The sequence below is a fragment of the Caretta caretta genome, chromosome 7, assembly GCF_965140235.1.
Source record: "Caretta caretta isolate rCarCar2 chromosome 7, rCarCar1.hap1, whole genome shotgun sequence".
Lineage (NCBI taxonomy): Eukaryota > Metazoa > Chordata > Testudines > Cheloniidae > Caretta > Caretta caretta.
The window spans coordinates 82085900-82098151 of record NC_134212.1 but is presented as its reverse complement, the minus strand read 5'-3'; the positions used below and the strand labels follow the sequence as shown (position 1 = coordinate 82098151).

The 12252-nt window shown below is 39.9% G+C and overlaps 1 protein-coding gene across 2 annotated transcripts in view; it reads right to left on the bottom strand.

The window, feature by feature from the left end:
* Positions 1-12252, bottom strand: part of TET1 (tet methylcytosine dioxygenase 1) — a 114915-nt gene that overhangs the window by 90486 nt on the left and 12177 nt on the right. Inside the window, exon 1 of one of the 2 annotated variants that reach the window (XM_075130874.1) lies at positions 9568-9678. The exons of the other annotated variant lie outside the window; for it this stretch is intronic. Within the exon in view, the coding sequence (XP_074986975.1) occupies positions 9568-9594 (27 nt within the window). The 5' untranslated portion in view covers positions 9595-9678. Of the gene's footprint in view, positions 1-9567; positions 9679-12252 lie in introns of those variants that run through there. 2 annotated transcript variants of the gene reach the window in all.

Below are 12252 nucleotides of genomic sequence, written 5' to 3'. Positions count from 1 at the left end.
GAAGGCAAAAGGGCACTATAAATTATATTATGCCGGTTGATACAGAATATCTAACAAGAGAATAATGTCTACTTAATAATTAAACTGAAAAAGATGGTTCACAATTGATCAAGGGCCTGTGTGAAGCAGAGTAAATCAGGCTCAGAGAAAGTGGTAGCCCTTTCACTAAGGCAATTACCTTAGTCCTTGTAGGTGGGCATATTGAGTATGAGACCTGGGGTGAAACCGTGGTCCCCCTGAAGTCAACAGAAAAAACTACCCCTACTCTTTAATACCTTATCCCACACCAGAGCATGCCCATTGTCTCTTTATGACAGGAGACAAGGGGATTCTGAAGCATATCCCTCAGTTGCTGGTCATTTTGAGCACATCACTCACATCAGTTCCGAAGTTGCCCATGTTCTACACAAAATTGGTGTCCTCTCACTTCTGCCTTTAGAAACAAAGAATTATGAAACTGAGGTAAAGGAAGAGTTCTTTATGTTAAAGAAATGAATCCACCAACAATTTAAGATTCCAGCATGAATACATTTATATTCCTTACATTCTGCGTCATTGTCACACATTTGGGCATTGCAAGATTGAGAGGTATGTTCTGAAGAATCATGGAGTTGCACAGAAAAAGGAACAGGACAACATATCAATTTGCTTTTATTCCCAGAGACTGGTTTACCTACCAGCTCGCACCTTCAACACACAAGGTCCATTGACATACAGTATGTGAACTACATGATTCTTCAGAGCAGACCTTTAATTCTTTTGCAGCAATACACTCAATCATTTTGTTCTTTAATAAAATAATTTTAGAAAACCTAGTATCATTGCTGGGCTTGAAAATCATCAGGAGAGTCACAGAGGCCCCAAGCCTGCAAGTGACTGAATGCGCACAGGTGCACTGCTGTGCTTGTGCAAAACCCCAGACACCTCAGTAATAAAGGGTTTTATTCTAAAAATCAAACTATTTCCTGTACTCCATAATTTCCACTAACACTTTTGGAAGTTATCCACATGCACTGAGCAGAAAAAAGATCCTGATGAATCATGTCATTGGCATGGTTTGGTTTATATCTTATTTTTCCATATAAGAACTGGAATTATCATGACATATGTTCCAATAAAAATAACCAAATTCTGTACCATTTGACCACTAGATTTTTTTCTCTCTTTTACTTGTGAAAAGATACCAACACAGAGTCAAAAAATACAATAGATTTTTGTTCTTGTGATCAGAATTTCTAGTGGCTTTTCTTGTTTAATAATTAAGGTTGGTTTTTCTTTGCTTGCTATATGAACATAAGAACCGCCATACTGGTCAGACCAGTGGTCCATCTAGCCCAGTATCCTATCTACTGACAGTGGCCAATGCCAGATGTTTCAAAGGGAATGAACAGAACAGGGCAATTATCAAGTGATCCATCCCCCCCTGTTGTCCAGTCCCAGCACATGGCAGTCAGAGGCTTAGGGACACCCAGAGTATGGTGCTGCATCTCTGACCATATTGCTAATAGCCATTGATGGACCTATCCTCCATGAACTTATTTAGTTCTTTTTTTAATCCAGTTATAGTTTTGGCCTTCACAACGCCCCCTGGAAACAAGTTCCACAGGTTGCTATGCCCCACTGTAAAAAGAAATGGTCACAGAGGACTTCGCAGAGCAGGGTTCACGTAATTATTTTCTCAAGATATATTGCCATCAGGTTCTTCACTTATTCTGCTTACATATTGTGACAAAGAATGGACCAACATTCACCACAGGAGTCCAGAGCCATCTCTAAACTCTATGATATGTAGTAAAAGAAGATGGTCCTTGGCATCCTGGTTTCAACCCTTTTGTTCCCTACATGCAGTAGTAGCATGAGGTACCGTGATAAGCAGATGTAACCCAGAACAATTACTTCTGTGACCTGGAATAAAAGATAACACACAGACCCAGATCCTGGCAAGAGTGGTTAATGGGATCAGACACTCCAGAAGAGTTATATAACAAGAAATGACATGACCCTTCCCTTTCACAGGGTGCATGGGGTTCTGCCCAGGTGTTGCACAATGGAGCTACAATGCAGGCACCAGTCTGGTATTCATAGGAATGCTACAAACTCTTAGCCCCTGTGAATGACAGAAATGACTTGAGAGTGCAACTGTTCCCTTGCACATTGTGTCCATCCACAGGGAACTGGTGTGTGTGGGAGCTGAACAGCTGTGCACAAGACTTTTCTTCATCCAGTATTCTAGCTGTACCTACTGCCACACGATTTGAGAACACACAGTTTTCCCTGCATGTCCACTCGGATTGGCGCACTGCTGGTGGTATCTCAGGGATAGGTCTCTATGCTGACAGCGTGCTGCACATTGCTGCCAATGATGGAGGCTTGTGCAGGATTTGTTGGCAGACTGCCATTAAATATAGAACAACAGTTGATTAGAATTTATGGGCCCACCTACTAGCTGATGCTCTATGTCTCAACATGGACCTCTGGCAGTTTTAAGTAACTATATTGCACTTATGTAACGGCAGTGAATCTGAAACTTTTATATCTTGTAGTAAACTGCATATTTGCTGCTATGTACACTGGCTTATCTATGCACTTCTTTGCTAAGATATTGAACTGGGCCCTATGACAATACATTAAAAAAATTCACATGCAAAATGTTTTGCTCCTCAAGACGAGGATATGTTATTCTTTTGACGCTGCCCCAGTATAAGCTGGTGACACCCCTTCCAACTTCAGACAATATTAAAATAAAAGATTTCAGAGTAACAGCCATGTTAGTCTGTATTCGCAAAAAGAAAAGGAGTACTTGTGGCACCTTAGAGACTAACCAATTTATTTGAGCATAAGCTTTCGTGAGCTACAGCTCACTTCATCAGATGCATCCGATGAATTGAGCTGTAGCTCACAAAAGCTTATGCTCAAATAAATTGGTTAGTCTCTAAGGTGCCACAAGTACTCCTAAAATAAAAGAGTATTTCTAAAAATTACCGAGGTTCTATATCCCCTTACCCTAATCATTTGGGAATATTTCTTAATATCACACAGAGGAGGAGTTGTGGAAGTGTTTTAGCAGAGACGAAGGTCAGTTTGTGAGTGTGGGGGAGACTTGTCCTGGGAGTGGAGGAGGCCTTTGGAAGCAGAAGATGATGATCAGATTGGTGATACATAGGTGAGATGAGCTGCTGAAGGGGTTGGGATGATGGTGTTTTTCACTGGGGGGAGAAAAGGGGATGCCCTCACTCATGACCTTCCCTTCCTCCAGGATTTCAGAAGTATCCACCATTGCCTATTCAAATATATAAAAGAAGGTACATTCAACCAAAGTAAATAAATAGATCAACTATCCTCCTCCAATCACTTCTCTTTACACTTGTTAGTTCTACTTTAAAAAAGAAAAAAAAGATAAGAGCTCAGAGCTCCTCTTCCACCTACTCTCAGGATGGACTCTACAGCTCCAGCTGGAAAGTTTGCTTAAGCTGACAGAGTTTACATGCAGTACTTAGTACCCTTACCCCACCAGCAAAGAACTCTTAAAAAAGCTTGAGTCTTAAACAAATAGGAGATTTGGAAAACAGCAGTCTGCTCCTGTTTTCTCCCTGCCTCATAGAAATAGAGCAAGAAAGGGCCAGCAAGAAGTTCACACATTCAGGGTATGTCTACGTAGCACATTAAGATCAGGCTCTCATTCAGCTCTAAGCCCAAGCTCCCTTCCACCTGCAGAAAAGACTCAAGTCGGGAACTCCTCTGGACTCGGGTCTACAGACCCTGCTGGGGGGGTGGGTCAGAGCCCAAGTCCCGCTGTGATCTAGGACAAAACCCAGGCATCTTGCAGTATGGATGGAAATCAAGTCTAGGTTGCCAGGCACGGGTCTGTAGAGTCTGCCAACACTATCCCACAATCCCCTGGGGCTGTACTTCCCAGTCCTTCAATCCCAACACTTCCCACTCGCTTCCCAGGAACGAGCAACTTCCTGGTTCAAATGCAGCTGCTCAGCGTTTCATCCTTAATTTCCACGTGGCCTGCTCAATTGGAAATACAGTCAGAGTGTATATTTCATCCATTGCTTGCTTTAATATTAGAGTGCAAATTACAGCGGGAGACAGTCTGTCTGTGTACTTGTAAAGAGGTTCTCCTGCATCTCCATGTCAAATCAGCACCTTTTTGACTTTACCACGAATGTTCAGCACTGCTGACTGGTGATGAAAGTGAACTTCTCAGAGTAAGAACCCCAGATAGTTGATTTTGATCCAGTGTAGTCCCTATGTACTAGGGCTGCCCCTAACTTATAAGCCCCCTCCATTCTGAAATGTGCTGGTCAGCCACTAGATGCCCAAATATCTCGTTCCAGTACATGGATAGCTGTCCTCCACTGGCCTGAAAGAGAAGCTCATGCTTCTATCAGAAACCTCCTGACTCTCAATCAGTCCTGCCTGAAAGGACTGAAAAACCATAGCTAGTGACTAGACTATGCATAGTTCCTCTCCACCCCCAGAAAAAATGAAGGGGATGTAGAAATAATTTAAATTTAATTTTGCATGTGTATCTTACTGTGATGTGTGATGAATTTCTTTGCTGCTCCAAATGACGTCTGAAATGGCCAGTGTTTTTTGTGTGAATAAAATAAAGCCCATTGATAAAAAGTATCATCCTGTGAATTTGTATTAAAGTGGCCTCTCTGACAGAGTGGAAAATGTAATTTTTTAATCATGGTCAGATAGTAACATGGTCTCCCTCTTTCCTTTCAAGGTCCTTTCACATCCACAGGGCAGACACAAAGCATCAGCAACCGGGAGGAGCAGACCCACCCACTGTGGGCAAGGAGAAAGAGAGTCCGAGATTAGCTAATGGAGGAGATTCTAGATAAAACTAATTGGCACATAGAGTTACAGAACGACCAAATGGAGCATCAAAAGAATAAAGATGCAAGAAGGGCGGAAAGAGAGACAGAGGCTGCACAGAGCTAGGAGAGATTGGTGGACAGATTCATGGAGCATGACCTCAGGTTGTGAGTGTAGCAGAAGGAGCTGTTCGAGCGATGACTTGCGCTTATGGCTACCAGAGTGCAGGCTCCATGGCACCTTCAGCTCCTGCGCCAGCCCCGTGCCCTGCAGACTATGGAGTTGGACAATTCAGGGGGTGCCACACCACCACGCAAAGTTGATTTGCCAACTCCAAAGTGCTTAGCCACAGACCTGAAGCAATTTGGGGTAGCCAGCTTCCGGCATGCAAACACAAAATGGCTTGGCCAGATGTGTTTGCAAGCTAAAATCACCTAAACTACTTCTGGTCAACTCCTGTGGGACAGACAGACAAGTTCTCCCATAAGCCACTATGAACCAAACCCTAGAGCAGCGTCAGCAGGAGAAGGCACTAGGAATCCTGGGATACAGCGGTATATGCCCAAGTTCTGACTTGGGTCTGCATAATGCAGGATGGATGCACCAGCATGACTGTGGGGCCCAGGTTTCCAATGGAGTATGGATGCTCAAGTGTGGGCTTGGAAACACTGAATGGGCAAGCGTGCATCATGCAGACTCAGGTTTAGTGTGTTGTGTGGACACACCCACACAGGCTTCTGTGTCTGATTCACCTCTCACTTGTACCAGAGTAAATCCAGGGAAAACCTATTTGAGTCACTGGACACATCAGTGCAAAGTTATTAATGAGAGGAGAATGAGGCCTACAATCTTTAGCTTCCAACTCACTGCCCATGCAAGCCCACGTTCCCATGCAAGGACCTGCAGCAGCCCCTGACATTCATGATGAACTTGGAACACAACTGCCTCTGTATATCACCTGCCCACCTCACTGTTTGATTCTGCATGTGTTGAAACAATGCAAATTGTTGGTGTGGAACACAAGATTAGAATTTCAAATTCCCCAGTTGGCACACAAGGAAGTCAGAAAGTAGCACACCAGGTCTCAGACCAGTGACAGCTGGGACCAGAACTCAAGTTAGATATGGAGGAGCGGTCAGGCAACTGAGGATGCAGAAATGGAGACAATCCCTTAGTTTCAATATAATCAGCTAGTACACCAGTACATCCCCACATTGTTGATAAATGTGCTCACTCTACCCTTGAAACCTGCAAGGACAACTGATTTTACTTATTCAAAATTGAGTTCTGTGTACCTCATCTGTGATCTATGGAGCAAAACCTGTGCTAGTCAAGGAAAGGAGTCACATTATTAGTTCTTTCCCTCCCCGTTCCAGTTCAAACAGTGAAATAAAATATTCCAACTATATTTCAATTCCAGATCTCACCTTTTTAAAAGTTTTCCTATCCTGCATCTGGGACTCAGTCTACCAGGAAAACATCCAAAGCATTTTAGGACATGCAACACTCAAAAGGTTATGGATGCTGGCAAATCTATTCAGCAAAAAGGTCCCCTGAGATAGGACCGTATTTAAAAAATAAAAACCACGGTTCCCAACCTCTTTAGGTCAATGTTGTAACTCCGGCTGGGAGGCAGAGAGTTCATGCAAATGACCTCTCAGTGTACCACTCCACGCTGCTTAAATCTTTGGTTACTGTATATTGTCCTTAATGGGTGCTGGGAACAGACTGTAGAAAAGAAAGAGGTGGAGAAAACAAATCATGGAGGATTTGAAGACTAAGAGGAAATACTGGATTTTGAAATGGAGCATTTCCAGTAAGGACTACTGTAGAAAACAATAATTTATTCTGAAGAAATTTAGACTCAAGATAAGGCCAAAATGGACAAAATATTGGTATTGGCTGCTTTTAAAGATAACAAATGAGATCACCCACTACCTGAGAAAAAGGATAATTCCTAATTTACAAATGTAACATTTTATTTTTTCTTTCCATATTATGAAAAACAGAAATGTCAAAACCAACCTCACACCACACTATCAGCAAACTCTTTCTATCTTTGAAGTTTCCAATACCCTTTGTCTCCTCTTAGTAAACCAGTTTTCTATCCAGGAATGAGTGGAATGACAATAGATCTGGTAGAACAGAACTTTTAAAGCAATGTCAATTCATATATTTAGATTGTTTGGAATGGAAATACCATTCAGAATGACTCTCCTCATATTAATATTGATCTGAATATTTTAAAAAGGTACTACTATGTATTCAGATATAACACTGATTCTACTTGCTCCTTCCACACAAATTTCATATTCATTCCTGCTGTCAGGTCCTAAATGTTTAGCTTGTCATCAAACTAACTTGCTTCCTGTGTCTTTGGGGTCAGTAAATTCACTTGAACTCACCTTCAGAACATTGCCCAGATCTGACACTAGACTGCCCCTCTGCCAAAACTTTCACTGATGCCTCCCTTTCTTATTACAATTCTTTCTCTATGGCCTTCAACTCCCCTAAACTTCGGGTTTGCCCAAAATACAGTGTTTCATCCCATCCATACCTGGATTAGGAACACATCAGCCAATCCCCAGAAATCTTCACTAGCTTCCTGTCCATTACAAAATCCAGCACAAATTCTCTGTAGCTATTACCTCCCTCCCCCGCTTTCCAATCTCATCTCCATTTTATCTATACTCCTCAAATAGCAAGCATCTTTGCCCAGCTTGTCTCTCCAGAGAGAGAGAGAGATATTTTTCTTCCCAGCTTCTTTCACTATTTGGAACCATTTCCTTGTGCATGATTTGGTTTCAGAAAGAAAGAATTAGAGAACCAATCTCTTTTCTTCACATATAGCTCCTAATTCTCTCTCTAAGGGCCTGATCCCGAAAGGTGCTGAGCACCCACAACTCACATTAAAAACAATAAAAAGAACAAGGAGTACTTGTGGCACCTTAGAGACTAACAATTGTATTTATTTATTTGTTAGTCTCTAAGGTGCCACAAGCACTCCTCGTTCTTTTTGCTGATACAGACTAACACGGCTACCACTATGAAACCTGTCACCATTAAAAACAATGGGGATTTGGTGTGCTCAGCACCTCTCACAATCAGACCTCAAGGGCCTGATCCGGCTACTCTTCTTGCTTAATAACTTCAATGAGACTACACACATGAATAAGGTCTCCAAGATCAGCTCCTAAATGATGATATGTATCAGTGGTATCTATGCTGTAGTTTGGACCATTTCTCGCTCCCAAGACTCTAAATTATTGCCCTCAAAGGTAACTGCAGTAAGGAGAAAACTTGTATTTGATTATGAATTAAAAATGTGCACTGAGCTTTAAAATTATTTCCATCAGACCCATTGCTACATTAAGTAGATAGGTGGCTTCCCTGCCAGGTTAGAGAAGCCTCAGGGAGAGCAGGATAGAATTTCAAATAGCAAAGGATTGTGCTCCTCCCCTGACAGTCACCCAACACACAGCTCAGGACAAGGATAAAAGAGAACCTGAGCACAGAACTGTATTTCTACTGTAAGAGATGCTAATGCAACCTAGTGTCTTGTCTTCTTTTTACAACTGTGGTTTTTTTTTTTTTTTATTATACATTTTAGCATTTGTTTTCTAAACTGAAATGTAGTGAAATAAAAGCGATGCTGACAACACCGGAAAATGTAGTGCTCTGTTAATCCATAAAGGAAATGTGGTATGATCAGTAGCAATGTGCATTTCCTCACATTACCCTCCTAATATTCTTTAACTCAAATTTGGAGTGATTACCTCTAGAGGCGAGAGAAGTTCAGTCTCTGTATCCAGCCATTCAAGCTAGTTTCTCTGTCTACATATTTATAGTGTCCATCACAATAGCATGTGAATACACAGTTTGACTTGTCTACTTAGAATGCTAAAAAGCAAGTCATCAGGTAGGATAGTCAGCATATTGTGGATCTGTGTTCACTAGGAACAGAAGCCACAATTCACTGTACATAGTTCACCAAACTGGCACCAGGTAGAAACAATTTTCATTCACTGTCAAAAGAAAAGGAGTACTTGTGGCACCTTAGAGACTAAACAATTTATTTGAGCATAAGCTTTTGTGAGCTACAGCTCATTTCATTGGATGCATGTGAGCTGTAGCTCACAAAAGCTTATGCTCAGATAAATTGGTTAGTCTCTAAGGTGCCACAAGTACTCCTTTTCTTTTTGCAGATACAGACTAACACAGCTGCTATTCTGAAACCATTCACTGTCAGTACATCTTAGATTTGAACTGGTGACTTAGAAGTGACCTATTCTACCTTCTATTACCAAACAGTGAGCCATCTAGTTCCTTAATCCAAATACTTTTGAATCTGGTTACATTACTTTTTCTTTTTCTGTTCTGCCACTAATTTTATTATTTATTACTTGTTCCACTCCAATAATGTACTTGGCTCCAATTTACTTCACACACAGACAATACATATTAGGCATGTTAATCTATCTGCAGACTTGAGAGAACTTGTTCTATGTCATGAAAAACAGAGATCTCAAATACACACTCTTTTCCAGGCCTGAACAATTTCTGTTTATAGTAATGCTCTAGTCCTGTTTTTAAAAGGTTAAAATGAGGGCATTGTTACAGTTTCAGTAAGGAACAAACAAGTCAGTGACAGATAAACTAAAAGATTGACTATAGATACTTTAGATGAAAAAAAATATCATGGGACTGACAAGGTGTCTGTCACCAATCACCTACCTCGTGTGTTGCTGCACTTCCCAACATCTTTCATCTGTATTTTGTCTACTTAGATTGAAAGATCTTTAAAATATGGACTATGTATTCTTTTATATCTCTAAAGCAGCTAGCACACTCTTCATGCTGTTTCCATTTTCTATTGCACTCTGCTGGGACTGAACCAATTACTTTCACTTTTCTTTTTAACTAGTTTCACTCTTACGTTCTTATGCACAAGAACAATGCTGTAAGAGTGCAGGACAATGCTTATTTGTATAAAAATTAAACTTTTTTGAATTCATGGAAACTTTTCTTTCAGTCATAGGTTCCTTGAAAATTTATTTTACAAAAACTAAACTTTGGGTCACGTTTAACTGGACAATGTTGATTAAATATAACAAGACAGACACCAGAAATGAAACAGCAGTATGTATATGTGTTCATAATCAGCTGTCTATGATGTGACACAGACTACTGACCACTGAACCAACACTGAAAATTCTAACATTTAATTTCACCCCCAAAAAAATGCTGAATCATGATGGCAAGGGTGGGTGAATAGCTTTTAAGCCTGGGCTGTTAAACCTAATAAAAAGTGATTCCACTTAATTTATTTAGATATATCATACACTGTACTTTAATATTTATTGTACTATGGTTTGAGATACTTCTATGGATTTGTATATTACAAAATGGGAAATGACTGCCTTGGAAGGAGTACTGTGAAAAGGGATCTGGGACTACAAGTGAACTACAAGCAAAATGAGTTAACAGTGTGATGCTTTTGCAAAAAAAGCAAATATCATTCTGGGATGTATTAGCAGGAGTGTTGTAAGCAAGACAGAGGAAGTAATTCTTCCGCTCTACTCCGCACTGATTAGGCCTCAACTGGAGTAGTGTGTCCAGTTCTGGGCGCCACATTTCAGGAAAGATGAGGATAAATTGGAGAAAGTCCAGAGATGAACAACAAAAATGATTAAAGGTCTAGAAAACATGACCTATGAGGGAAGATTGAAAAAACTGGGTTTGTTTAGTCTGCAAAAGAGAAGACAAAGGGGACATGATAACAGTTTTCAAGTACACAAAAGGTTGTTACAAGGAGGAGGAAGAAATTTTGTTCTTCTTAACCTCTGAGGAAAGGACAAGAAGCAATGGGCTTAAACTGAAACAATGGAGGTTTAGGTTGGACATTAGGAAAAACTTCCTGTCAGGGTGGTTAAGCACTGGAATAAATTGCCTAAGGAGGTTGTGGAATCTCCATCATTGGAGATTTTTAAGAGCAGGTTAGATAAACACTTGTCAGGGATGGCCCTTGATAATACTTAGTCCTGCCACGAGTTCAGGGGACTGGACTAGATGACCTCTCAAGGTCCCTTCCAGTCCTATGATTCTATGAAAAAATAATTTACTTAGTAAAAGCATCTCTGTATGGGTTAAATATCCTGCATTAGTGATTGACTTAAATCCTGATGCCTTGACACAGGAAAGACTCTTAATGAAGTAATAGGAACATTGCCTGAGTAATAACTGCAGGATCAAATCCTTGGTATATTTTGTCACTAAATACACTAATTCCAAACAATATATAAGGAATAAAACAAACACCAGAGATGAAATCTGTCCCACTAAAGTAAATGGCAGTTTTGCCTTTGATTGCATCCCAGGTCAGCTAGTGAAGGCAATAAATGGCCTTCTTAGTCAATACAATAATATTAGTTTAAAAGATTAATAAATGCCAAAAACAATTTTCAGAAGTATGTCTATTTTTAATGCATAAGCTTGTGTTTATGGATTTAAAGATATACAAAAATGTACACCTCACTTTTGAAATTTGGAAAGAAATTTTAAATGCTCTTCTGTTTCAGGAAACTTAATACATAAATTTTACAAGCTAAGTAAAAGAGAATCAATCATTTTTATTGAACATTCAATAATAAGTGCAGACAACATTAACAATACAGTTATTTGAGTTAAAAAGTTTAAGTTTATTTTGTAACATAATTTCATTAAGAATTTCTAATGATACATGAATTGTGAATTAAGCTTTAACCTTTCCCCATGCCTGGACATATATTTCTTGTGAATTTCCTTTCAGCAAATTAGCTTACTTTTTATTTAATACTAAAAGTCAAACTCTATTTCAGAATCATGACAACATTTTCTGTGAAATTTTAAAAGTACATTTCAGAATGTTTATTCTTCTAAAATCATGCAACGTTTGCAGCTCTAACCCTGCAATGTGACCTAATATCATGGACTTTTGCAAAATACCACTGAAGTAAACGGGACACTACACAGGAGAAAGGATCTGTGTTTGGGGTTCAGTTGGGCTGTTCATAGAGGTAAAATTACTCACATTTGTAACTGTTGGCAGGATCACGGCCTCAGTTAAACCAGTACAATCCCACTGGGTTCAACTGAGTAGCACCAGCGTAAAGGGAGGGAAAAAATTAACCCATAAAACAATAGAACACCATCATCTTAAAAATAACATGCTGTCTGAAAATTTACCTATTATTGTTACAAACAACAACTAGTTTACTATAAATGGAAGATCTTAGAGGAAGAATTTCCCCCTCCCCATTTCTTTAATTTGTGCATTTTAAAACACTTTGTATATTGTTGGTTTTGCTCCTTCGCATTACATACTCAATTGTTTTTCCCTTTTATTTGTGTGCCATTCACACAATACAAACAGAGCAAAAC